Source organism: Aspergillus fumigatus, chromosome 2, assembly GCF_000002655.1.
Source record: "Aspergillus fumigatus Af293 chromosome 2, whole genome shotgun sequence".
NCBI lineage: Eukaryota > Fungi > Ascomycota > Eurotiomycetes > Eurotiales > Aspergillaceae > Aspergillus > Aspergillus fumigatus.
Window position 1 is genome coordinate 3279232 of NC_007195.1, and position 25957 is coordinate 3305188.

Consider the following 25957-nt stretch of genomic DNA (forward strand, 5'->3'; position numbering starts at 1 on the left):
ATATTGGAGCCTAGAGTCGCTGAGCCACTGAATATATGAACCTTATCTACCTTAGCTTGCAGAATGAGGCAAATAGCGCGTTGACGTAGCTAAGGCAGTCCTGATATACTGACGATGATATGTCTCGCTTAAGTATCCTGTTTCGGAGGGCTACCTGTCAACATTCTTCCTTCTCATCAATCATTCATATGCCATATACATGACAGACATCATTCCTTCTCAATTGACGGCCTTAGTTGATGTTCCACGCTGTCCCGTCTGGAGCTCAGGTCCATAGTGCCTATGGTTGTGAAGGTTGAATGACTAGCAGCATGTATATATACCCAGACAATACAGGATAATGTTACCCAACCTCCATGGGCTCACGGTACAGATACAACTGTATGAATTTCTCATAAATGTACCCTTTAGCGACGGACAGGAATCCCACAGTACAGATTGCAATACGTATGTCAGTAGTCAACCGTGTTCACAGGCTGCTGAAAGATGAAGTGCACCGACGATATCCGAGTCCATGGACTGCAGATGAGTTCCAAATGGTCATGACATTTACTCTACCAGCCAATACAACGAGTCATGCATCACTACAGCTTGACCCTCCACTTCCACCTCCAATCCAACAAGGCCCATCGAGCCATGACTACGCTCACCAGTCCCACCATGAGAACAGCCGAGTAGAAACCGATCAGCACCTTCGGAGTAGTCGACTGCAGCAGCTCTCCTCCCACAGGAACAGTCAACAACACCCCAAACGCAGCAACGCTGTAGATGGTCCCGTAGAATCTCCCATATTCCTCCGTCTGACACAGCTGGCCCGCACATACAGGCGCCAGGGACAGCCATCCCCCAGACCCAAAGCCAAAAATGGCGACCACCGCGTACAATGTAGCTTGGCCGCGAGAGCCAAACGGGAGCCACACGGAACCCATCACCAAAAGCGTCATGACAACCAGCGCCAGGAGAATGTTGAACCGACCGAGTTGATCGGCTGCTAAACCGGGAAGCACCCTCCCCAAAAAGCTCATGCTGTTGAGTAGGGTAAGGGCGTAGAATTGCACGTCAAGCGGGAAACCAGCATAACGGACGTAAGTGGGCAACAGCGCTGCGCAGCCAAAGATGATAAACTCAAACGAAAAGACCGCGACCGCGAGGAAGCACAGTCGTGGAGATCTGAAAGCGCCAAAGTCAACGATTGCGCGGCTGCGATGCCCCGTGGGGAGTCGTCCTTTGACCAGGATAACACCAGCCGTGTAGCAGGCGGTCGCCATGAATGCAATCGTCCGGATAGCCCATGTCCATCCCAGTTGCGGGAAGAGTTTGCGCAGCAGCAGCGGGATAATGGCTCCTCCGGCGGACGAACCGCCCATGCAGATTCCCGAGGCAAGCGCCCGGCGACGATTAAACCAGTGGCTCAGCACGGCGATGGAGACGGTTGTAATGACAGCAGATGAGATGCCTCCTAGTACGCTGAGACAGAGGACAAAGTGCCAGTACTTTCTGCATTGTGCCAGCAGAAGATAGGAGGTAATGTTGGCGAGAGATCCACACACCAACAGAATCCGCGGTCCATATCGATCAAACAGAGGCCCGACCTGGACACCAAGGAATAGAGTCAGGAAAACAAGAATAGCGGTGATCCAGCCCACATCACGGACGCTGTACTCTGCCAGCTGGTTGGTGCTGATGTAGTCCTGGACCGACCCCACTGTCGTGTGTCAGTAATTGTGCTCCGTTAGAATGAGAATGGAGATATGTACCTGCAGTCTGAAAGCCAAACGATGGAAACATCATCAGAGATGAGCCCAGGAGACAAGTCCAGGCTTCCCAGCCTCCTTCCGGATAGGCCCAACTGACTCTGCCCTCCGTTTGCATATCTCCGTCCGGCTCTGCCGATGGATTGGTGGGTTGGTCCTGGTGGATTGAAGCTATTTCGTAGCTGTCTGCACTGCTGGACTGATGCATCTTGCTGAACCTTCCATTACCTCTCTTGATGAAGAAAAATTGAAGTTGCAAACACCCATGGTGGATGGGAGGTGAATTCTGGTATTGGTGGGTCAGTTGTCGTCCAAAGGGCGCATCTTCACCCAATCGCATTATTGATCCCGTATAAGAAAACAAAAAGATCAATCCAAACACTCTGGATAGCATATATGACATGTTTATTTGGATATTCTAGCACTCTCAGTGCAACTGGACAGTTGTCGTATACCCTGGATGAAGACCTACCTGTGATGAACGGCTACTGACAATGAGAGAGGACAGACAACTCAGGAATAACTTCACCCAAATTTCTTGGGAATGGTAGTTGTTTATAGGTAGCAATTACTCTAGGAGTATAAGCTCCTTGTTGCAAGTGGCAACGCTTCGGATAGCTTCATGTCTTCTCGTTTGGGTAAGGGAAGTTGCAGAAGGCAGCATTGCGTAGACTTCTCCCCGCATACATTCTTGCAACAAGTTCTCTATCCTGCTCAAGCTCTGGCAACATAAATATCTTCATTGAATGCCCCTCAAACGATCGCCACACAAGTATATACTTTTTTTGTTCTTCTCATATTGTCCTTCGATCTGCGTACCTTCACTAACAGACCAGTTCACGTCCCACTGGGGCGTCTATTCACTGTATGTATTTATTCTCCAGGAATCCCATTCACGATGACAAGTTTTCACCCCCTTTGTCAATCAATTTCCATCTTTTCACCCCACCACTCTTCTTCATTGGCTTTGCCACAGTTTCCTTGCTAATGATTCCACTTCTTCCACATTTCGCTAATTTTCTTTAATACTTGTCGATTTCTGCTACCAATACCTGTTCTTTACTGCTACCACAAATTCAGATCGTCAATTCTCTTCCAGCACCTCATGACGGTCAATTCAAGAAAGCTGGGAAGAGAGAGGCAAGGCAGAGGCATTGCCAGGAAGGTAAGCATTTTCTTTGGCATTTCCTTCTAGTTTGCAGGCAACCTGTTGGTCTGATGGACTATGTGGCCTGCTACAGCACAGAGAGAATAGACGATTGCCGACTTTGCGTACAGAAACACGGTCACCACACGCTTTGCCTCCTGCCACAATGCCGCTTCTGCTCGCGTCGCTGCTTTTGAGCAATGTTATAAGCGTCCCCAATCCCCGGCCTACCGGGATCCCGGCGTGCTACAATTCTGCACAGGATACTCTGCGGCAGGTGCTAGGTGCTCCTGTTGCAAGGATCTGCACCAGGCGCTTCCCCTGCCTTGTCTTCTATCTCTGTGAGTTTCTCCTGCGTGTCTCTGGCTTGTCACTGTTGTGTCTTCCGTGCTAACCAGGTAAGTCATCCGATAGTCCAATTGTCGCCATGAACGCGTGTGACCAGCTTCGTGCAGTCGACTCTTCCGACTCCTCTTCGGGGGAAGATGAGCCCGCCAGATTGGGGGACGCGGCGTAGCTGTGAGGAGCAAAACGCTGTGCACTTCCAGCCCGGCAACCTCTTGAGAGACTCTGGCGTCGGTTAGGGTTTAGGCGAAAGCGTCACGGGAGGTGGCAGTAAACAAGCCTCTCCGCAGGCAGGTCACTGCCCTACGAGAGCTAAAAACCAAGCACGCGGACAAGGCGTCGACCTGGCCGATTCTTCTAGGCAACAACTTCCTCTGTTTGCTGGCCGTCGACGCCTACCAAACAATCGCAGAGGACTTCGCCGATCTCATCCACCCGTTTCGGTTTAACCAGGCACAGCAAGCGGCCATCACGCGTCTCCGCGCGCTCCCTGGTGGCGTTGGTATCATCCAGGGGCCCCCAGGGACCAGAAAGACCTATGGACAGTGCGACCATCCCTCCTGTTTCTCCCTTCAACAACTGTCATACTGACTGGCGGCCACCATCAGATCATGCTAACCGCGCCGTCGAACGATGTCGTCAACGATCTCCCGGTCGCGATTGAAGAGGTGTTGTCGTTCGCTGTCATGCTCTCGCCACCGAAGAAGATCTTCTGTTAATGCCAGCAAAGAAGCAGCTGTACAACCGTGCATTTGATATGTGCTGTTACCCAGCAAAGGAGGTCAAGAACGAAAATCATGAAAATGCGGTGTTGCTATACACTCGAGGTGTGGAGCCAGATCAATCATGTTAAGTCTTGTGCAAATAGCGCAGGCACATTCCGACGTTGCATCGCTGCCCCTGGTTCCTCATGAACGAAGAGCGTCGTTCGCTCTTTGTGGGAGCGGGCGCTAATTGCGTGTGAAACTCGAGATTGCAATAGGGTATGTGCAGATTGAGCCCCTGAACTTCTCTACTTCTTGGTCACGAGTTCGTCTGAGACCTCCGGAAGCCTCATACGGCTTGCGTTAGCTTTCTAGATTACTAAGTAGAATGATAAAAGGATGGAGTATTCCCTTCGATAGAGCGGGGGAGGCACGGGGCGACCGCGGGCCAACTCTGCGGACGAGGACGCCCAGGCCGAGCTGATCCAGACCCATGCCGAAGAGTGCCTGCGCCTGATGCTGGGGCAGTCCTCGAGCCGTCTCGGGGTGCAGGCGCTAGATGACCTGGGCCTACCCCCTACCCTCGCACGTTTCGAAGGAGTCTCTCCCATTGCGACGACGGTTATTCCATCTGGTCGCCCTAACCGCGCAGGAGAAGTCCCGCATCAACCTTCTGGACGTAGTTCGCGAGGTCGAGTGGTCGAGTAGGTCGCGATGGCGAGCCCCACACGAAGACGATTAGCAACTCAGTTCAGCTGTCAGCGGTGATCTTATATCAGCGAGGAGTTGGGGTTGATACGTCTTTTAATCAGTGCGTTAAATCTCGAACCTTCCGGAAGTGCATTGTCTCCCCAGAGTACGTTTCGGCCGGAACGACGCGAGCCTTTTTACAAGTTAGGCTCCGTTAAGCTTGCCTTCTAGAATCGTCGGACATGATACTATGTTCCCTCGACTGGACTAATCAGAGACAAATCCCTCCGCTGTGGATAGTGATAATTGACCTGTGAAACCCGAAAAAGGGCCACAGCAGCGCTGGCGCAGCGGTGCATGACGCGGGTGTCCCTGGCAGTGACAGCCAGGGGGGATGGTGATGTGGCTCGTCGAGATGTTCCGAGGACTTGAGAGACAACAGAGTGTTGCCATCATGACTCCCAAAGACTTCTTATGGCCTCCGTTAAGCAACAGTTTTCACGCCTCATGATCCTATGATAGAGTACCTCTACCACGCTTCCATAGTGGCACTGAAGAACGCCAACAAACACCTCCGTTCCGTCGTCACCATTGAGAACCCAAACACTTGGAGTTGAAGTGCGAGAAGACAACATCGCTGAACAACAAGAGCTAAAGCGCCACGGCTCGGATGTCTTAGGACACCCTCAAAGCCCCCGCCCCGGCCAGTGCCCTTGCTGCGCTTTTCGGCGCTATTATGTGTTTTATTTGGCTCTTCTATGGGTAAGTTTGCGACTTAAGACCTTGCCAGTCCATGTCTAACTGTGATACACCAAGTGAGACGCGGGCTGTATCCTTTTGGGCCTGGTTCCAAGTAGCTGACCTATCTGCATTAAAGACTTTCATCCAAGATTCTCGAGCAGCTCCATGTTTATGCGAGATGCTATCCGACACGGTCTATGCGCTTCCTTGGATTTGGTGTCAGCATCCGACGAACGTCCGAAGAGACAATCTCCTTGTGAGAGTCTGCGGCAACGGCCACTGGCGGCCAGCAGATATCGGTTACCTTTTCCTGGATAAGCCATATCCTGTGGTTATGGTGATACCATTGACAGAGATTGACAGAGATGACAAAATCTACCATCAATCCGCGTACCCATTCACTATTCCACTACATGCTGCTGCCAGTGCCAGAGGCATCACAAAGCTTTGCCAAAACCTCGACACCAGCTTACGCGGGGAAGCCCCAGCAGCAAGGGGACAATGACAATCGGACAACATCTGACAACGCGAGTCCCTATATCTCCTAGCAGAATGACATAAGAATCACACCGCATTGCACCAAAACAATACTAGACTGCTCTCGCCAAATTGATAGGAATGTGATAGACACTTGTCATCAATGTTGTGGAAAAACACCTTGCCGAGATACTCTCCAGCGGCAAATCTTTCAGAATATGGATCGCAATTTCTTATGACCGGAAGGAGGTTCATATTGTACTTTGATACAGGATCTCGCCTATACCAGAACTCAACGGTTCGCAACAGTTCAATTGTCATGGATTCTCGACCGGCGTCTGGACAGCATGGATGTTGTGGACCTCCCGCCTGGACAGGGCAGCGGCCCTTAGCTGCAGCAAGCCAAGGTTAGTGGCCGTTCCCGCTGATGTTGGGGGATATTTAAGTCCGAGGATCCTGATGTTGGCGAGTCACTATTAGTGGCCATGACCCTAAAGGGGAGGACTTGGTTCGTCCATATGTTCATCTCTGTCATCCAAAAAAACTCTTGCGAACCACCACTCTGTGCACTTTTGCGGCTGTGGGCAACATCTGCCCTCGTTTCTGCTATTGCATGAGACAATTCTTATGGTTTCTGGTGTGACCACCGAAGCCCCAGGCAAGCAGTTACTAGAACACCACCACTGCAGCGGAAGGTGGTTGAGGTAAACTTCAATGACCTCAAATTGACGAGCAAAAGAATTCTCGCTGGCTCACAAGCGAGGTCTTCTTCAGGAGTCGGATCGATCCGAACATGCACGTATGAAACAGAACAAAGCCGAGAAAGTTGGTTCCCCTTACCTCATGGCTGGGTTTCCATTATGTTTAGTTTGAGCTGCACGTTGAGAGCATACTAACTATCTGCAGTACGCTGAAGACTGGTTTGGTAGCCAAAGCCATCAAGGCGGGCAAAACGGTTGATGAGAAGACGCTTCAACACTTTTACGAGACTGAAAAAGTTTCTGCAATTGAGACTGTCGGTCTTTCTGATGCCAAAACCCCACATAGCAGCCGCACCCCCTAGGCCAGCTTGGCTGGGATGATCGAGACGTGATGGGCGAGACGAGACTGATATTCAGTAGCTCTATTGGTGAAGCCCACAAGTTTTCAACAAAGGTAGCCACTTACCAGACGACCAGGGTGAGTTGGTATTCTTGCTTTTATGCGCCAACTCTGCTCACAAACTCACATCCAGGATGTTGATATACTACGTCTCACCGATTAGTCTCCCGATTACTAGACCGGTTCGAGGAGAGAGCGCAGCTATACTTCACCAGCAATCTTAGCGGTTGATCCAGGTGGACATCATCCCACAGGAGTTGGTAAGCGTTCTTGAAACTTCACACCTTGTGGTATTGGACGAATGCTGATCAATACATCAACGGCCGCCATATCTTCTATCGCAGCTCTGGGCTGAATTCATAGAGCAGCCGACCCTGCGGTTTCTGAAAAATGCAAGACAGCATCAGATTCACGCCTACACCCACTGTGTCTTATACAACGACAACGCACTGGGACATAAGATCCAGGTCGGAAAAGGAGATTTGGGCAATCCTGGAAGATAAGCGGGATTTCAGACATGCAAAAGGCAGGAAGGATCCGAATGCAAGAGAACTTAAACGAGGCTGTGCTGATGAACAACCTTGCAAAGAGGTGCTGAGGTCTCAAGGTCTTGATCAATCTGGGGTGAATTCGCCGACACTGTTCAAAGGTATCGAATCCAAAAATGCGCTGCATCACCAATCAATTCAGGAGACAGGATATACAGGCCCGGACTGCAGAGCTCATCGTTCCGGCACACTCCTGTCCAAATGCAGGAAACTGCAGAGGACAGTGGATGGCTCAAGCACCAATCTGGAGGAGTTCCGGAGCTCATGCAAAACCAATAGTTAGCCTTGCTAACCTTGCTCTTGTCATATGAGCTTCCTCCGGGCTCTCTTGCCAACTCGCTGCAGTCGATATCACCAGGTTATCACGTCATGGATAGGACATCACCATTGCAGCCAGAAAACCTCGCCTAATACTGCCGTATATCAAGATGCAACACTGCGCATATGGTTGTAAAGTTTATCGGAGCTACTTCTCGCATTCGTCTTGGTCAGTTAATTCGTTAACGACGATACGATGCACATTCCTGATCGCCACGGAGGTGTTGCGGCTGGACATCACCTTGCACTGACTGCACAAGAGAAGTCGTGCGCCACTCTCCTTGAGTGGTCCTTCGGTAGGGACGGTGAGTCAAAGACCAAGCCGATATGATTTCTGTCCAGCAATCCGCCGTCATTCTCTACATGCATTTTCCCTGCTCGCTCTTTTTCGGTAAGTATTTCCTTCGAGTTCTCAGCTCGTCAACGTCGACTCATGGTTGCAAACCAAGTAAGTCATCTAATGATCTGTTCGTCGCGTTGGATGCCCGCTGTCGTCTGCCTGTCGTTACGTTGTTTGCTTCTTCTTCGGAGGACGATGAGTCCACCAACTCCCACTCTGGTGCCGTCACACCTCCCCTTTGGAGTCCTTATTCAGCCTCCCGCTGAGTGCCATGTCGCCCCGGACCAGCCGGCCTCCTCACGCCAGCCCGAAGCCGGCTAGCTCGCCTTTGGCGAGTCCCGTTCTGGGCGGTTCTCCGCTACAGGCCAGGGGCCAAGCGTTAGGCGTTTACAGATGAACGATCACTTGTAGCAATTGGAGTGATTTGCCAACCGTTTCAAACCGGAACATATCCAGAGAAAGACTACTTGCTGATCGAAATACATTGTTTCAGACAACGAAACTGCCCACACCGCACAGCAATGAGACTTCGATCAGTATCAGCAATCCTCGGGCAGTCTGGTGCCCACCGTGTAGTTGACGACAGCAGACATACCTACCTGCGCATGCAATGATGTTGGACGACGTAGACTTCGATGTGAACTGAGCCATCTGCTGTTTGTCGCCCCTTGGATCTTCTTGCCTACAAAATCCATTGTTGTAGCATGTGTTCCTGTCTGGGAAACAAAAAAACAAGGCGTCCAGGACGCGAGGATGGTCTGGAAAGTGATATACGCTCTGGAGCTTGTTCCACGCAGAGACACATTCAGAGTTGCAGCAATGACACTCATTCGGTCTCTCCAGACAATGCCAGAATTACGGGGAGCTAAAGTCGCAATTACGAGAGCCATCCTTTTGGGGCACATCAGAAATCCGGTGTGGGAAAAGAGAGAGAACGCTCAAAGGAGCCAGATTTGAAATTGATGAACATAACCATAATCAGGTACTATTCGGCAGCGCCACCGCGTCAGATACCGGCTCTCGTCTCAACACGTTACACCTGCCCCAGTTATCCAAAATGAGTCATGATGGCAAACTCCCCTTGGCTTAGTCCTGTCGTCTCTTGGCCCAGCACCGGCTAGTGCCACAAAGAGGAACTTTTTTATACCGCATATTAAATATCCCGGAGGAGCCACAAGCCAACAGGACCACCAATGATACGGAAGACAGGTCAGTGGTTCTGACACAGCAGAAAATGTTTCCATCTTGAGTGAGTGTCTGATACCCCTTCTGCAGCTGAACGATGGATGGGGGAAGACCAGGAACATTTTGAGGCTAGTACGGACTCTCTGTCTTCTATCTGGCTTGATGAGCGGATTCCCCTAGGGCCAATCTCATCCTCTATGCAGCAATATGTCTGTGATATTGATCTCAACAACTTGGTAAATAGGTGTATATCGATGCAACCGGTAGCTTCATGCTTGCCCTGACGTGTTGAATACTATCGTGTACTCTTCATCTTTAGAAAACTTGCATTAGAAGCAATGATGGAGTAAGTAATAGTCTTACTTCTCCTTCCCATTATCCTTCTTCACATAACCGCTCCTGGTAGCAATCAAGCTTGCAAGAGCTCTCAAACTAGCCACTTCCATAAGATCAAACACCGCAACATCAGCATCAAGCTGCTTGAGCATCCAGGTCCTTAACTCGACTGCCACCAAAGAGTCCACGCCCAGCGCATGGAGCGGCTTTGAAGGATCAACATCCCCTTGCGATATATTCAGCGCCTTGACCAGCTTGCTCACCATCGCTTCGTACACAATCCCACTGGCCTCCTCGAAGTTATCCGCGCCCGCTAACAGTAAAGCGTAATTCACGCTCCTCTCGTCCGACTCAGCCGCGCCCTCGAGCGTGCGGATCCGGTATAGGTGGCGGAAGAGCGGGTCACGCATCCAGCCTGGTTCTTCAGCTCCCGTTGCGACACGAGTTTCGGGCATTTGGAGGCCGAGGGAGATCTGGGACTTAGTCAGCGGGATGGTGGCTGGCTGGTTGGGGTTGCAGAGTTCATCGAGGATGGATAGGAATTCCTCTTCGCGCATGGGCTCTACCCCTACGTCGCGTAGATGGTTGATGAGATCCGAGTCGTTCTCGGCCACATAGCCGACGGAGAGGACCATTCCCAGATCCAGAGCGGTGGCCTTCAGGCCATTCAAGACGCGATAGCGGGCCAGAGCGTCCTGGAAGGAGTTGCCCATATTGTAGTTGGATTGACCGCGGTTGCCGACAATGGTGGAGATTGGAGGAAAGGAGGATGAAGAAATCCAGGTCCTTGGGGAGTTCGCTATGGAGATTCCAGGAGCCGTCGAGTTTAGGTTTGAGGGCCGTGTAATAGTCCTCTATGGTCATGTTGGCGAAAGTCGAGTCCCGGAGGACCATGGCTCCTTGGATGCAGCCCTTGACCGGGGGCATACCCGCTGCAGAACACTCGTTCAGCGCGTGTCTCAACGAGGTGCGGTCTGACACATCGCAACGGGGGGTTGCCACTCGCACGCCGAGATCTTCGAGATCACGAAGCAGTTCCTTTGCTGAGTCCCTTGTGGCACCGCTGCGGGAGAGGAGGATGAGGTTTTTCGCTCCCCGGCTAGCCATCCACCGAGCGATACTGCGGCCTACGGGTTACGGCCCCTCGCCTCAAGCGGGATTCTTCCATGACTATGGCTGCAACCTGACAACCTGGCCACCAAAGGCTGGCTCATGAGTGGGGTGTCTCACCGGAGGACAGAGAGCGTGCCGTGCTCATTGCATACTTTGCCCCGACTGCTGTACGTGCTGTAAGTGCATCGCATATACTACTACACCACCAGGAGCGGCCAGATCCCCCACGGTACCACTGCTACCAACTCCTCAGTTTTGGGATCGATCCCTTTCATTTCTTTCTACCAAGGGAAGTCTTTGCTCCAGGGCCCTCCTCATGAACCAGACAATAATGAAGACTGATTTCGAGGTCCATCCAGCTCGCAAGATCTTGGTGGTTGTCACCGTCGGCGGGTCGACTAATTCAGGTGCGCATTTTTTGCGTGAGATCTCTTCCAATTTGTCTAAAGCTAAAGCGTGGTAGCCCCCATTCTCGAAATATGCCGCATCCTGGCTGAGCGTGGACACACCGTAGAATTTGCCACGCTACAGGGACGCGAGCATTTCGTCGACCAGTTCCCCTTCGTCTCCGCCGTTCACATTGTAGGTCGCGCCATCACCGCCATCGAGGACGAGGAACTATACGTGCGGCTAAGCCGGTGGGATAACCGCAGTTACCGTGGCCGTCGGGATTACCTACAATGTAAGAAGTTCTACGACTCGTTCTGGCCAAAGACGTATCGCGGCCTCAGACATGTAGTCCAGACTAGTCGGCCGGACTTCATCTTTGCAGATTACCAGCTGGATGCTGCTCGAGATGTCGCCAAAGAATGCTGTCTTCCACTAGCAACCCTGTGGCCGCAGATGCCGTGGCTTTTGGCCCCGCAGAAATGGATTCCGGGTGTGCCTGGGACGCAGACAAGGTGTTTGACCAGCGAACACGCCAGCATGTACGACCGGCTATTCGAACAGACGTATTTTCTACGATACGCTCCAAACCTGATTGACCTCTACCAGTGGACGAAGAAGCTCCGGCAAGCGAACGGAGTCAAGACGATGCCTTCGTTGAAGCCACAGCCCGATCACATCCATCTGGTCAACTCGTTCTTCGGCTTGGAGCCTCCGAAACCGGTGCCACCTCTCATATTTCCGGCGGGACCCATTTTCTCTGATTCATGGAGATCTCTCGATGCTGGCCTTGAGGAATTCTTGCGCACCAGGGCATCCGTCGTGTTCGTCGCATTCGGAACGCATGTCATACTCTCCTATGAGGTTGTGCTGAAGATTCTCCAAGGCCTTGAGGGCGCCATGTGCGCTGGGCATATCGACGGCGTAGTATGGGCCATGAGAGCCGACAGCGCCAGCGAAATCAACGGCACCTCTGTGCTGGAGCTTCTGCAGAACAGACATTCTGCCTGGCTCTTTGTTGAGGAGGCCCCACAGCGAGCCATCCTCGATCACCAGTCTGTGGTATTATTCTTCACACATGCCGGCCCGTCTTCCGCCAACGAGGCCCTCTACCACGGCGTCCCCATGGTGGCCATGGCGATCTACGGCGACCAGATCCATAACAGCATGCGTCTGGCCGCGGCAGGGGTGGCGGTGGCCATCGACAAGCATACCTTCACGTCGCAGCAAATCTCCTCGTCCGTCGCTGCTATCGTGACAGACGCGCAAGGGGAGTTCCGCCGCAATGTCCGCCGGATGCAGCGAATCGCCCGTGTTGCATGTAGAAGGAAATACGCCGCTGCAGGTCTGATCGAAGAGCACATGTATGACTGGGGTCTCAGGTACGAACGGGAACGCGCTGAGGGATCACTGTCGGGCCTTAACGGAGGCCGGGGAAGGGAACTCTTCCCAATGCACTTGCAGACTGCGGATGCACGGATGTCGTGGCTCAAGGCCACCAACATGGACCAGTACTTGCTTGGCATTTTTATCTGTGTCATATCTGGTATGGTATGGAAGTATGTGTTGTAGATGCTTGAGTCATTAGTCTACACAAGGTACCTTACTACTGAGCATAAGGCCTGTCTTTCGTAATGTTGTCATAAACTTGCATGACTGTGTCTGTATTCGAGAGTAATCCGGTAGAAGATCATAACATGTAAGAGTCTGTCTCCAACTTCCTTGATTTTGCATGATATCTCAGCGCTCAGGTTAGTTGCTTGCCCGCCTCTGTCCGTACTTCCATGCACTCTAGGACAGCAACATGCAGATGATTCAACTGTCCAAAATATAATGATTGGCGCCGAGTATTCTACAATTAGTCTGTGAGAGAGTCCCTACTTCTAGTTCTTGACGAGATAACATTGAGGGCTCTGACGTCTGAATTATCTTTCCGCAACTCACCCTCACTACCCCACCAGAACAGAGCGCGGACAGGATGCGTACGACTACATCAACACAGAAGGCCCCTTCGACGGGATGATGGGCTTCTCTCAAGGCGCAGCACTGGCCACAATGCTCCTCCTGCAACCCTCGGCCTCAGCAACTCCCCTATTCTCCTGCGCGGTCTTCATGCCGCTCTGCGAAGCGTCTGCCAGAAAGGGAGTTGTGCGTTACTTGGATCCAGAGGTGGACAGTTGCCGCGTTACCACACCGACAGCACATATCGTGGGAGTGAACGATGAGTAGAGATTGCTAAACAGAGAGATCCGAACCAACGGGGCAGATCTGGGTTCCCGACATGGGACATGTATCCTCCCGGCCTTTCTGGCATATCGTTCCGCCCGCCACCAGCAGCCTCTAAACGAAAATGAATCCAGTAAAGACTGAAAAGAGGAGGCTATGAGCTGAAGTACTCATCTAGAGCACAGTTTCAATCTAGGGGTGTGGGTTAGACTGCACTCGAAGGTTATCAAAACCCCTCATTCTGTCTATTCTGCAGGCACTCACCCAGGCTCACCTAAGGTTGCGCGACTAAAAGCAGGGGATGATGGTATTTTCGAGGTGCTGGAAATGCTACCATGGATTCCTAAGCCAATCTATACTACCTCTTCTCTGATAATGGATATTCACAATCTTGTTCTACCTGTGATCAAGTAAATGTTAAAGCAAGGACGCTCTTTTTCACTTTCTGGGACCACAACTGATGTCCTGTCTTCCCTCTTGGGTTCACGCACACCCCGCTGGCTTGGTGATATATAGTAAGCTGTGACATGGGACTGCGAGCCCATCCATGCGAAATGCTGGTCCCATGCACGTTCTCAAAGAGTACGAACTCTTCTGTTTTTTTTTTTTTCCATCACCGTGGGGGCTAGAATCGCTGACATGTACAGTTATTTTCATGACGCCAGTACCTACGAGAGGCCTGAAGGCTTTGAATTCTTCGTTTCTCCCCGGAGTGGAGGGAAGATAACCTGCTCTGCAGTTTTCCCGGGGTGAAGGTGTTTGGGTACCCTCCAAGGGTGGTGTCTATGTTCTGCGTAACTACGTCAGCATTGAGCTGGACTTTCTCAGACTTGACTGGTTCAATGACACTGGACGCACATCCAAGTTGGATCCCGTTGGCAAGCGAAGTAGGACGCACACTGCGCCTGGAGTCAGTCACCATTCTCCTTCCCCGTCATTCTTGTCTGTCTTGAGTATGACCACCAATATCAAGCAGCTCAGGTGTAGACAGGACGAGCCGTTGGCTCTCAGCCATGGTATCCCAGAGTAAATCAGAACGCTGTGGGAGTGGTCTGGATACTTCAAGGTTGGATTCCATTATATATGTTCGAATACAGCTCAACTAGTCCTAATACAGCTAGATCTCCTGGATGAGTGAAACCTCGATCACCTCATAAAAACGCTGTGGACAAAGCCGCTCGGCGATACAGTTGACAGTCGCCAGGGTCCGCGTACAACCAGGCCTGACAGTGCTCCCGCTTCTCACATTGAAAGGCACAATGGATGCACTGGGATGTTTATAGCTTAATATGAGCAGGGCACTGCTAAAGAACTAATGGTGTCATTCTGGATGTTATTCAGACCCAAGGCAGAAACTGCTTGCATTCCATGGCAGTAACAACCAGGAGCCAGGAAGCTCCTAGAGCGAAGAAGGATATTATCTCCAGATGATTTGTAAAAACAAGATGTCAAGGAAATGCTAATGCATACAAAGAGAAATAAGGTCATTCTCTGCGTGACTATCGAATTGGGGCGTAAGGTGGCTCCCATGGCCGTCAAGGATTAGTAGCCGGAACCGCTCGCGTACGCGCGAATTTATTGATGGGATATATAGCTTTTGTAGCTAATGTAAGTCAATCTCATCAGTAGTCTAGCTGTTATTTCAGACCTCAAAGCGCCAGTCTTTTGTAGGATATTAACCCAACCCGCAATATCAATACTGTGGCCCTTCTCCAGGCTACTATTCAAAGCGAGGAAAGGGAAGCCAGCCAGGATGGTATAGGTGGTGATCTTAATAAGTAGAGGACTCTACAGAAGCTCTACTGTCATGCGGGCTAAGAGAAAGAATTCAACAAAGAGCTTTTTGATAAAAGAAGGAGGGATTGTTCCGTGTGATGAAGGATCTCCAGGGCTAATCCAGTAGATGGTACTTGATAACAGAGAATAGGAAAATAAAGGAGATGCAGATTGCTGAGTAGGAGTTCTATCAGTACTAGGAGGAGTCTAAGGCTAAGACTGGAGAGTCTATCTTTAACACAATCAGCATGGCTTGTAACTTCATTTCCTACATACTTAGATACACTAGCCAAGCAGAGGGCTTTGATGGACGGAATTGGTCCCTGCAACCTAGCAGGCTTGTCAAGGATACCGGCAGAGATATTAACACTATGACTAGGATATGTCCTCTAAACTAAGAGTACATCGTCTGGACCGCTATAGCCTATTCACATAGATTTCGATTGAATTCGACCTCTCATTCCTTCCACGACTAATCGTCCATGATCTACTAAAGAGAAATCATCAAAATACCAGCCATGGCAGCAACAAGACCATACGTAACCAAAGGCCAGCCGCCCATCCGGACAGCAGCAGGACTCGCAGCACCCGCAGCCGCACCCTTGGACGTAGACGTACTCGCCGCAGCACCACCACCACCTCCTCCTCCTCCTCCTCCTCCTCCGGTCGAACCACTTCCCCCCGTCGGCTGCGACGTGACCGTCCCCGTCCCGGCAGAACCAGCCTGGCTGACCAGCGACTTACAATCGGCCGACTCACCCTTGGGTGACTGCACCGACGCCGCGCCGGCAAAGTCACACGCCGAGGCAGCCTTCTTCTGGCTCTTGTAGTACCGATCGAACACATACGACAGCTGGTCCTTGCTCGTGCAGACGCTGTACGCGCCATACGAGCCCGCTGTGGCGTTGCGCGCGATCCCATCGCAGATCCCGCCGCCATACCCGCAGACCTGCCCGAAGAGCTCGCCGTACTTTTCGGCGTCGACGGAGTCCTTGACAACGCACGACAGGCTGGATACCATGCAACTACAGAGCTCTGCGTTGGGGATCGGGGGCAGGGGGCTGGACTTGGCGAGCCAGGTGTCATCGACGGTAGGGCAGGCGCGCGGCGAGTTGGTGGGTGAGTAGCTGGCGCTGTTGACACCCGTCGGGGTGGCGCTTTGTATCTCGGACGAGAGGTAGGTGAAGTCTGGTTCTGGAGTGACGGCGGAGCCGGAGACCGAGACCAGGCCGTAGTCGTTGGTCGTCTCGAAGTACATGTACACGATGCCGCCGCTCCAGACATTGTCCATCTGCGGGCCGAACAGCACGGGCACGTCGGTGAACTTGCGCGGTTTCTCGGTGTTGCAGCCGTATTCAGAGAAGAAGATGGGGATGGAGTAGTCCTTGTACTCCTCGGTGCGGTTCTGGTAGCCCGAGGTCTGGAAGGTCTTGTCACCGCACCATTCGTAGATGTTGTAGCCGAAGAAGTCGACCGCGTCGGCCTGGTCGCCGCAGTTGAGGTAGTCGGACAGCGGGAGTCGGATTTCCGGGTTGTCAGTGGTCGCGTATCCAATTGCCAGCGATTGCCGGTATCCCTTGGTCTTGATGTAGGCCTTCATGTCTCGCGCGGCGGCCTTGACGAATGCAGCGCCGGCGGACTGATTCGCCTGATTCACCACCTCGTTGCCGGCGAAAAAGCCAATCACATTATCGTACTTTTGGAATGCATCGATAACGCTGGTGTAGCGGGCGTATTGGTCGACCGTCCAGACGGGAGAGTTGGATGTGATGGATTCGTCCGGCGACGCCAGATCCGTGATGACATAGATACCGGCGTCGGACAACTTCTGCATGCACGCATCATGGTTTAAGGACGGGTTGACGGCATACGTCCGGATCACATTGGTCCGCAGCTGCAAAAGGTACGGGATATCCCGCTCGCATTTGGAGCCGTCGGCCAGGGGATCGACGTAGTTCGCTTCAGACTGGCCTGTCCCCCCTGCTCCCCCACCGCTGTAGTCCTCTGTCTCATTTAGTCGCAGCCTGGATGGGCAAACTCGTCGGTCACATACCTTGGTATGCTACACCTCGAATGTAACTAAGAAGAATGAGTCAGCACACTGTGAGTGAGGGACAATACTCACAACTCGCTTCCATTATTCGCGTAGAAGAACTTGGAGCCCTAACGTACTCGGGTTAGCTTTCCTCTTGCACCGAATACATCAAGAACTTGCTTTGATTTGAATATTTGGGACAGTAGCGATAGCACATCCAGATAGCAGGACAACCCCTACTACGAGAGAGTATCTCATTGCTGAGAAGAACAAGCGATGGTGGCCGGATCGACTTGTATAGTAGATTCGAAAGCTTAACCGGGGCAGCAGGAGAAACACGAACAGACACGTAGCCAACGTCAGGCCCAAAGTAAAAAAAAGGAAAAGAGAGCAGAAGGCCTGGCAGCTGCTCTCTATTAATCTGCTACTGGTAAGCCGCTCAATATATTCGAATGTAACATTGACCTGTCCTGCTTGACTCAGGAAATGGCACTAAAGGCCGACAAATCATACCATGCCTGGTTGCAGGAAGACAACCACTAGAGAGGACACCGTTGAAATTGACCTCGCTTGGAAACAGACTGGCTTCCGTTAACCAGGGACCATGTTCGCATACAGGCCATTTGATGCACGGTTGCCTGGACTAGTGATCGGCTACTTTCACTAGACCAAGCTTTGCAGCCCCAGTGACTGGCGGGGTTGGTTGGAGGCTTGGTTGGTCATATTTTAGCCTCAAATTCAGATGAATTGTCCCGGATCTGTCGGATATTAGCTGCTGTCCGTGAGTTTACCTTGGGTAGACTGCGACTGCTGACTGACCTGATTGCGTGTCCCTCATGTATCATTTCCACTGCTTCGATCATTGTGGGATAATGATTTTAGACGTCCATCTCTAATATAACCAGAAAGAAAAGGAAAAATCATCATAGCTATTGTTCCATTCGCTTTGAAATGTACTATCTAAGAGTGCCGCACTCGTGCTTTTCCCATCTCTTTCTGTAATCTGTCCTCTTCGCCCTGCAGATCCTCCTGGCTTTCCAGCCGCTGGCTTGGTGACCGACCCTCGCCCATAAATCCAGCCTGTCGTTCGTTATGAGCCCTTTCCTGCTCCTGCCTCCGATCTTTGGCTTCTAATGCGGCCTCCTCCAGTGCGACCTCGCGAGCATCAATGCTCTCAAGTCCAACAACGCTCAAGATCCTGCCAACGAGAAACTGATAACGGAGATGGCCGCTGATCAGGTCGCTAACGTCCAGATTCTCAACGCCTGAGACACCTTCAACAGGCTGCAAGCCTGCAACCCCAAGCTGGAGGCTGCTTGTTCGATATAAGAGAGCCAGCACGGAGTCGTTTTCCGAGTACACGTTGACAAGGCGTCCACTCACAACACTGCGGATGCGACACCATTGTTCTGAATTCGACGGGGTGGGAGCTCCCATCAGAATTGCGGATTCCACCAAGCCGAACGCGCGCCGTTTCGCCAAGCTTTGAAGGCAAGCGAAAATCACCCGAGACCCTAAGGAGTAGCCAATGAGGGTGACTGGTCGCTCGCCCTGCACTTTACTGATAAGAGCATCCGCGAGAACCTCCCCAGCCTTGTCCGCCCGAGCCTTCGCTACGCTAAACGGATTGTCCACCACACGTGCGACCTTGAGAAGGCCAAGCGGCAGCGCGACAGCGGTCAAGAGTTGGGAGAGGAATGTCTTCTTCAGGACTTGTTCACCGGCAGTCCATGCGGCGCTGGTTACCAAAAGGTCAAGCGCATTTCCCAGATTCATCAGGGGCTCGGTTTCCCAGCGGAGACCAAACACCTCCGATTCCGCTCCGATCACTCGCCACGGGATCACGAAATTGTCCTCCTCTGTCAGCCATCCGGTCACGCCGATGGTAACCCGCAGCCGGTGATCCTGATGGGCAGCTTCTCTTTCGTCTTCGGATCGATGCCGAGAACCACGAATCGGCAGAAAGGCAAAATCATCCACCTCCCGTGCGTACTTGTCAACCATACGACCGGTCATCCGCCCACCATAAGCACCGAAAAGTCCGCCGACGACAACACCACTTCCAGCGAGAGCTCCGAGATACCCTGCTGCGGCGGTGGCGCCAAGCCCAAGGCCGCCCATGACAGTACCAAGCCCAGCTGCAACAAGGGGCGCAGCCAGTCCACCAGTGATCCCGATCAGGGCAGCACCCGCAACTGACGCGATCCCAACCTTCCATTTTCGGGATGAATCGCGACTTCGACTCTCATCCTGCCTTGGGGCGTTAGACGACAGTGCCAGAGCAGTGTCAAGCAACCCCCTCGCCACTTTGACTTCATCTTCGTTTAGTAATTTCACGTCCAGCCCTAAGCTGGACGTCACGAACAGCATCAGGACCCGAGACCAGGCGTTATAGTGTTCAAGACTCAAAACTAGGAGTAGCAATGAGTGGAGAATTAAGAGTTTCTTCGCTTCTGGCAATTGAGAGAGGCTGGTCTCCACCGGCGGAAAGACCTCACGTAGCTTACGAATGGAACGGTCATCCTCCTCGGAGCGGATCTGCTGGGATTGCTGTCCTGAGGGTGGGTTTTCATTCGCCTGAACTTCACCATGTTCTGGATCCCTGTTGACGACTTCACCAATTCGAAGAAGGACGGAGTCCCTCCAGTCATCATATTTAGATAGTGCACATGTCGCAGTCTCCGGGTCTTTGAATTGAGGGTCGGTTCTTGAACCGTTCGCTGCGCTGCCGGAGGATGACTGGTCTTCTTGTGCATCTGTAGATTGGGGCAGGGAGCCTGTCCGTTTTTCTTCGTAGTTGACAGACTGGCCTGACGAAGGAGGAGCATTGGAGAAGTTTTGTTCTATTCCATCCCGCATCCGCTGTGCGATTAGCGCAACAAGCACTGTCAATTCCCCGCGTTGGGATCTATCCAATATCGTGGTCAGATCTTGGCCACCGTCTGAGGCTGCCGCTTCAGCCGAGCCTCCCCCAAACTTGCTGGCATGCTTTTCTTTAAAAGACTTCCACATTGATTTAATAAAACACCCTGAAGTAACTGACTCGAACAAATATAACCAGTTCCCGTGCTGTCTTAGGTTGTAGGTGGTTAAGTGGAGAAATGCTGTTGACTGTCGAGGTCTAATGAAGTAATCCAATGCTGACTCAGCACAGCAGGATCGCGCGGTCTCTCATAGCAGGGGTGCAGCCCGTCGCACGCAAGATGAAGCAGGCTATTGTGCAGTAATATTGAAATGGCTTTTGGGAAAGAGGCATGCCGAATCAATTGCCAGGTTCATTGCCTGTCTCAACGACAAAGAACTTCCCCTTAGTCCTGGACGCATAGCCAAGCGCATTCCCATCCCAAGCATCTCCGTCCGGGCGGTCATTTCTGGCGCTCTCAGCGCGATGTATCCTTCTGCTCCGTCCTACGACTCGTTCTTTGGACATGGCCTCCTTCAATTGTTCTAATCCAATCGTGTTCTCCTGGATCGCGTCCGGAGTCTCATCCCGAATAGCTTGGAGCGGCTCGACCCCCGTCGCATCGACGCTCTGGATCTCCTTTACGAAGTGGATCTGAGACTTGAGAGTTCTCAGCATCGCATCCTCTTCTTCTTTGCTGGCCGGTTGTGGTAGAGCCGATAGACGTAGCAGGTGATGTAGCTGTTTGGGAGTGACCGTTGTGGACTCTATGGCGGATTCGCTGGGGAGTAGCGACTTGACGGACCAGCTAGGTTTCGCCAGAAGAGCGTCGATGTCCACCTGGTCTGACTTTGACGAGGAATAAGGCCGAGACCCGTAAGCTCCAAACCTCAGAGCAGGTCTTAGAAGCAGACCAGGAACGATCTGAGAAATTCGGCGGAGCGCCATTGGCTATTTCAAGTTGCAGGCAACTGCACAGACGAATGCCAATTGCTGGAAAATAAACTGAGAGGATATGAGTGATATTCGAAGCAATCGCAGACTGAGCCTTGTTGATTGGGAGAGCGTTGATGTCAGCGAAAACAAGACCACGCATGAAGATCCAAAAAATGCCCACCGCCTACGTTAGGCGGGCAATGCCGCATCTTGATTACCCCAAGCTCAGCTTCATGAAATCCATCGATTCCCCGCTTGTGGAATTTCCTATCATATCTACTAGGTCTCAAGTGCTCGAAATACCTTCTTCTCATTTGATATAGCTTCTCACAGTGTGACTATCAATTACCATGGCTCAAGATCCCCGAGTTCTGCTTCAGAAGGTAGCCTTTGTTCCCCGCTTTCAAGGCCCCAAGTGACGATCGCTGACATTATCGTGTCTCTAGGCAGACAAAGCGCTGCAAGGCGCCTCAAGCGGATTAAGCTTCTTTGGCGGACGAACGGAAAAGTACGAGAACGCTGCGGATTTGTATACGCAGGCCGCAAATGCTTTCAGAGTGCAGAAGCTGAGTACGCGCATCTGGCCCGCCTCTATATTCCTCGGGCCCGCGGGCGTCACTGACATATCATCTTCATGGTGATCAGACAAAGAAGCTGGGCTGGCATTCGAAAAGGCCGCCGCAATCCAGAAGCAGAACCTCAATGAGCCAGACGACGCAGCAAACACGTTGCAAGAGGCCTTCAAGGTGTACCGCAAATCCGACCCCGAGGACGCCGCTCGCGTGCTCTCCGCGGCGATCCAGCACTACGTATTAAAGGGAAATCTGCGCCGGGCCGCCACACAGCAGCAGCATTTGGCGGAGGTGTACGAGGTTGAACTAGGCGATATGAAGAAGGCGCTGGAAGCCTATGAGAAAGCGGCGGAGTGGTTTGACGGTGACAATGCGGAAGCGTATGTGTCTTCTATTCCGTCGTACAGATTCGGGAGATCGAGTTGTACTGACTCGTGACCGCGTACAGGCTCGCGAACAAGCACTACTTGAAAGTTGCAGATCTGGCCGCTCTCGAGGGAGACTACTACAAGGCCATTGAGAACTACGAGAGGATCGGCCGGTCGTCCATCACCAATAATCTCATGAAGTGGTCGGTCAAGGACTACTTCCTGAAGGCGGGTATCTGCCACCTGGCAAGCAAGGTATGTCTCGATTCGACGGCACCAGCTTTTGTTCTTCTGCTTACCGTCTTGCAGGATATTGTCGCTGCGAACCGCGCCCTCGAGAGTTACCGCGACACCGATCATACATTTGCCTCGACGCGAGAGCACCAGCTGCTCGTTGATCTGGTGCAGGCTATCGAGGCCGGTGACCAGGAAGCCTTCTCCGACAAGCTGTTCCAGTATGACCAGCTCAGCAAGCTGGACAAGTGGAAGACTACTCTCTTGCTGCGCATTAAGAGCAACATCGAAGAGGCGGAGGAAGATTTCTCTTAAGCTTACCTCGCGTAATTTTTCGTTATAGTGTTGATAGCTGAACAAAGGTTGATCTATTTTGTCCCTGGTTGGACTATCCGAATATTTGTCGATTATGTTAGATGATGTTGTGATGATCGGAATCCATGCGTGCCTTGTACCATTCTACATATCAAGGAGATAGCAATCAATCCTGTGATTTTTGCTTGCATCAGTCACTTGCCCGTGATCCTAAACTTTAGGTGCTTCGTGAATTGTCTACTTTGCCATTGGAAAACAAAATAGTTGGAGCGAACCCAGATTAGACACTCCGAATTTGCAACTAGTAGAAAATCGAGACATCATTTTTTACGGGAAACCTTAGAAGGAATAGAAACCTTAGAAGAAATGCCTCTCTTGCGTGGGCCCTACGATATAATGGTTGAATCTAGCGCTTCGTCTATATACGTGGAGAATGCTTTGTGAGCCCTCGCGAAAAATCCAGCAAACTCATGAGATATGCAAACGGAACTTTTGTGGTATCATGTCATCCTTCATGTAAACTTGATCAAACAAAATCCTCCATGCCAGCACCCATCTAAGCAACAACTTCCTCCAGAGCCCGGGCGTTCCTGGGGAAGACTCTCTTGTACAGACTGATGCCGATCGAATCCTGAGGATTGATCTTGCCATCAAAAGTAGCCTTGAAGTAACCGTGCGTACCGAGACTTTCCTTGATGTAACCACTGCGCCCTCTCTTGGTCCACAGCTGCAGGGCCTTGAACCAGTTGACGTCCTCGGCGTTGAAGAACATGTAGCGGACGGTGACGACTCGCTTGTGGATCTTGAACGGATGACCCGTGAGAATAGCTCGCTTCGCGACAATGCGGGACTGGTCAGGGGCGACGACAGTGCCCTTGCCGATAAGCTCGAGGTTGTCGATGTCGATCTGGCCCTCCGCATCGGCATCGGCCGAGTCGAGGACCTCGGGATCGTGGTTTTGCTTGCTCTTGAAAACGAGGACAGGAACGGCGCCCCATGTGAGAGGTCCAATCCAGGTAGCAATCGCGCTGCGGCCGGGGTGCAGGAATCTATCGAACTTGTGCACATTATTCGGGGTGTTGTCGCCAGCAGAGAAGATCGGCTTGACGATCAGACGGCGGGGGCCGCATTGAACGATGAGTTCTTCCTTGGACTTGAGGGGCTCCTCAACGCTAGAGTTCAAGTGCATGTTCACGTTGACTACGGTATGTTTGTGCTCGTGACGGAGAAGTGAGAAGAGAGACAGGGGCTGCCGGCGATTACGGAGCGACGATGGCACTCCACGCAAGTGGACATCAACCCTTATGCCAGGCTTCACACCGCCAACCAGAGCTTCACGGAGAGTTTTGTTCTTGGAGCCTTTGTAATCCACAATCTGCAGCAGCCGGCGCCAGTCCTCTGGTTCATGCGGACGGTCCTCTGCAGTCTCCCAATGGCTAGTCTTGAAATTCTTCAGACCTCTAAAGCGAGCCAGCCGCTCTCTCGCAAGCACATTAGGATGAAGTTCGATTTCGTCTGGGAACTCCAGGTCCTCCGACGCTTCCTTGCGGCGACTGGCCCGATACTCCTCCAGTTGCTGAGCTTCGTCTTCCGGCGAAGGGTCAAGGAACATCTCGGACTGAGGGTACTCAGAAGGTCCAGCTTCTGTCATAGCATCCTGACGATCCGGGAATACGCCGTCCTCGGGGTTTCCAGCGGTATCCATCGCCATAGCCTCGTCCTGCTCCTCTTCTTCCTCAATGTCGGAGCCAGAGTCGGAGACATCATCGATGAACCACGCCGATTGGTACTCTGACGTTCCCTTTGGCAGTCTCTTGGGGCGCGCGGGCAGATGGGAGTCGTCATCGGAGAAGTAATGGTGGTCGTCTAGGAGGACACCCTTGCGCTCCGTCTCGGCGATAGAGATATCATCCTCCTCCATCTCAATCTCCTCGGGAGCCACAGTGGCGAGGTCATCGCGGTCAGCGGTGGGAACATCCAAAACCTGTGGGGCTTCATTCTCATCAACATTCATGCCATCGTCGCGTTTCGCTCGGGCATTCGGGAGTGGTGCTGCCGTGATCGAGTCGATCTGGAAGTCGCCCCATCCAGGAATATGGACGAGACGGTCGGCCTTCAGTCCCTTTCCGCGAACAATGCCTGTCAAAACAACATCGTCGACGACTTCTGTTGTGGCCTCGGGCCATTTCACCTCCTCCACCAGCATCCAGCTCCGCTCATCCCGCCAGCGGATACCCTTCGGTGTTGCGGTACACAGCGACCGGACGACGTTGGAACATTCCTGTCTCGAGTCGACAGACAGGACCTTCTCGACAGAAGGAAAGAAGTGGTTGATGAATGATTTAAGGGAAGAGGCCACCTGCGGGCGTTTCTTGGGAGGATTGATCTTGTCGAGGCCCTTAGAAAATAAACCCACGGTTAGTCCTACTAGCCCGACAATCCCAAGGCTGAAGGATCCCGACATACCTGAACGACAGCCACAACATTGGAAATACCCTGGCCCTCGATGGATCTCAACAGCTGCTCCCCCTGCTCCTCCACCTCCACCTCCGACGATAACGCAAGCACAACGAAATCCGCCATGCGGCACACGTCCAAAGCGCCCATCAAGTCATATTTCGCAGGAATATACTGCAGGCTCTGTCTGAAGCGATCAATGCGCACACGAGAGATCGTGTCCGCGGAAACATCGGCCGAAACGTCCACACTTTCATTCAAAGACCGGAGGATTGCAGCGACATCGACATCGACGGAAAGCGGCACGACTGCGACATGGCGGGGGGCACCGTTCGCTCCGGTGAAGATACTGTTGGCCTGCGCCTTCTCCTGATGCTTGAGCTGCTGTTTTTGACGAGCCTGGTTCCGACGATCGAGCTTCGACATGAGTTGCTGGTGAGGGGTTTTGCGAGTACCCCGCTCGACCTTGCCTGATCACAGATATCGCAATTAGAGTCGTTCCAGAGTAGTAATATTAACGCAGAACAATGCATTCATACCCTTGTTGATGTCCTTCAGAGCACCCTTCGAGGCATGCTTGGACTTGAATGGCTTGTGGGATGTTTTGGTAGTCGAGCGGTGATGATGCACCGTCTGGGTGGGCGCCATGTTGGCACCGCTGGACCCTTTGAATCGAAAAGGAAGAGCGTCCAGTTTGCTATGAAAATAGACAGAGTAATAATATGTGCAAGAGAGCCCTGACGGAAATCTCAAGACTCTATCTAGCACGATAAGCTGCTGTATGATAGACAAGACAAGATCTCGGAGAGCGGGTCTTTTCTGCCAGGGAAAAAAAATTATCTATTAGTTTAAGGTGTGGGCAAGCGAGCGTGAAATCTTGGCATGAATTTTCCTTCAAGACCCGCAGATAACCTTACCTCCGATCATCTTTTCAGACAGCAACACTTCTG

General features: G+C 52.1%; 9 protein-coding genes across 9 annotated transcripts; 4 read left to right on the top strand and 5 right to left on the bottom strand.

Moving 5' to 3' along the window:
* Nucleotides 1-99: 99 nt before the first annotated feature.
* Nucleotides 100-2157, bottom strand: AFUA_2G12790 (putative MFS monocarboxylate transporter; the record flags this gene model as incomplete). Its single annotated transcript, XM_750517.2, has 2 exons — nucleotides 100-1705; nucleotides 1758-2157. 2 exons carry the CDS (start codon nucleotides 2155-2157, stop codon nucleotides 585-587), a joined length of 1521 nt encoding a protein of 506 aa, XP_755610.1. The 3' UTR covers nucleotides 100-584.
* A 910-nt stretch (nucleotides 2158-3067) lies between these two features.
* Nucleotides 3068-3965, top strand: AFUA_2G12800 (uncharacterized protein; the record flags this gene model as incomplete). Its single annotated transcript, XM_750518.1, has 3 exons — nucleotides 3068-3242; nucleotides 3518-3748; nucleotides 3793-3965. 3 exons carry the CDS (start codon nucleotides 3068-3070, stop codon nucleotides 3963-3965), a joined length of 579 nt encoding a protein of 192 aa, XP_755611.1.
* A 544-nt stretch (nucleotides 3966-4509) lies between these two features.
* Nucleotides 4510-7108, top strand: AFUA_2G12810 (uncharacterized protein; the record flags this gene model as incomplete). The annotated part of the gene is made up of 3 exons (XM_750519.2): nucleotides 4510-4654; nucleotides 5260-5402; nucleotides 5605-7108. 3 exons carry the CDS (start codon nucleotides 4510-4512, stop codon nucleotides 5884-5886), a joined length of 570 nt encoding a protein of 189 aa, XP_755612.1. The 3' UTR covers nucleotides 5887-7108.
* Nucleotides 7109-9709: 2601 nt separating this feature from the next.
* Nucleotides 9710-10793, bottom strand: AFUA_2G12820 (beta-ketoacyl reductase; the record flags this gene model as incomplete). Its single annotated transcript, XM_750520.1, has 2 exons — nucleotides 9710-10540; nucleotides 10578-10793. The coding sequence occupies 2 exons, from the start codon at nucleotides 10791-10793 to the stop codon at nucleotides 9710-9712; spliced, it is 1047 nt and encodes a 348-aa protein (XP_755613.1).
* A 337-nt stretch (nucleotides 10794-11130) lies between these two features.
* Nucleotides 11131-12758, top strand: AFUA_2G12830 (glycosyltransferase family 1 protein; the record flags this gene model as incomplete). Its single annotated transcript, XM_750521.2, has 2 exons — nucleotides 11131-11206; nucleotides 11263-12758. 2 exons carry the CDS (start codon nucleotides 11131-11133, stop codon nucleotides 12756-12758), a joined length of 1572 nt encoding a protein of 523 aa, XP_755614.2.
* Nucleotides 12759-15597: 2839 nt separating this feature from the next.
* On the bottom strand, nucleotides 15598-17804 carry gel3 (glycoside hydrolase family 72 protein). The gene is made up of 4 exons (XM_077804177.1): nucleotides 17404-17804; nucleotides 17314-17351; nucleotides 17242-17267; nucleotides 15598-17192 (listed from the first exon to the last, which is right to left on the bottom strand). Exons 1-4 carry the CDS (start codon nucleotides 17479-17481, stop codon nucleotides 15679-15681), a joined length of 1656 nt encoding a protein of 551 aa, XP_077660339.1. The 5' UTR covers nucleotides 17482-17804; the 3' UTR covers nucleotides 15598-15678.
* A 293-nt stretch (nucleotides 17805-18097) lies between these two features.
* On the bottom strand, nucleotides 18098-21198 carry AFUA_2G12860 (DUF726 domain protein). The gene has a single exon (XM_750524.2). It carries the CDS (start codon nucleotides 20233-20235, stop codon nucleotides 18184-18186), a length of 2052 nt encoding a protein of 683 aa, XP_755617.1. The 5' UTR covers nucleotides 20236-21198; the 3' UTR covers nucleotides 18098-18183.
* An 8-nt stretch (nucleotides 21199-21206) lies between these two features.
* Nucleotides 21207-22757, top strand: sec17 (alpha-soluble NSF attachment protein SEC17). The gene is made up of 5 exons (XM_750525.2): nucleotides 21207-21444; nucleotides 21508-21631; nucleotides 21707-22013; nucleotides 22082-22256; nucleotides 22311-22757. Exons 1-5 carry the CDS (start codon nucleotides 21412-21414, stop codon nucleotides 22548-22550), a joined length of 879 nt encoding a protein of 292 aa, XP_755618.1. The 5' UTR covers nucleotides 21207-21411; the 3' UTR covers nucleotides 22551-22757.
* A 148-nt stretch (nucleotides 22758-22905) lies between these two features.
* On the bottom strand, nucleotides 22906-25820 carry AFUA_2G12880 (small subunit rRNA maturation protein TSR1). Its single transcript, XM_750526.2, has 3 exons — nucleotides 25547-25820; nucleotides 25017-25477; nucleotides 22906-24948 (listed from the first exon to the last, which is right to left on the bottom strand). The coding sequence occupies exons 1-3, from the start codon at nucleotides 25653-25655 to the stop codon at nucleotides 23107-23109; spliced, it is 2412 nt and encodes an 803-aa protein (XP_755619.1). The 5' UTR covers nucleotides 25656-25820; the 3' UTR covers nucleotides 22906-23106.
* Between the last annotated feature and the right edge of the window lie 137 nt (nucleotides 25821-25957).

Excerpts from the sequence above, each read along its gene's own strand:
- gel3 (XM_077804177.1), bottom strand. The coding sequence starts at position 17,481 with ATGAGATACTCTCTCGTAGTAGGGGTTGTCCTGCTATCTGGATGTGCT. Across the intron at positions 17,352-17,403 it reads TCCCAAATATTCAAATCAAA|GGCTCCAAGTTCTTCTACGC; the intron begins GCAAGTTCTTGA and ends CGAGTACGTTAG. Across the intron at positions 17,268-17,313 it reads GCGAATAATGGAAGCGAGTT|TTACATTCGAGGTGTAGCAT; the intron begins GTGAGTATTGTC and ends CATTCTTCTTAG.
- sec17 (XM_750525.2), top strand. The coding sequence starts at position 21,412 with ATGGCTCAAGATCCCCGAGTTCTGCTTCAGAAG. Across the intron at positions 21,632-21,706 it reads TTTCAGAGTGCAGAAGCTGA|ACAAAGAAGCTGGGCTGGCA; the intron begins GTACGCGCATCT and ends CATGGTGATCAG. Across the intron at positions 22,257-22,310 it reads TCTGCCACCTGGCAAGCAAG|GATATTGTCGCTGCGAACCG; the intron begins GTATGTCTCGAT and ends ACCGTCTTGCAG.
- AFUA_2G12860 (XM_750524.2), bottom strand. The coding sequence starts at position 20,235 with ATGTGGAAGTCTTTTAAAGAAAAGCATGCCAGCAAGTTTGGGGGAGGC.
- AFUA_2G12880 (XM_750526.2), bottom strand. The coding sequence starts at position 25,655 with ATGGCGCCCACCCAGACGGTGCATCATCACCGCTCGACTACCAAAACA. Across the intron at positions 25,478-25,546 it reads TCTGAAGGACATCAACAAGG|GCAAGGTCGAGCGGGGTACT; the intron begins GTATGAATGCAT and ends ATCTGTGATCAG. Across the intron at positions 24,949-25,016 it reads ATGTTGTGGCTGTCGTTCAG|GGCCTCGACAAGATCAATCC; the intron begins GTATGTCGGGAT and ends TTATTTTCTAAG.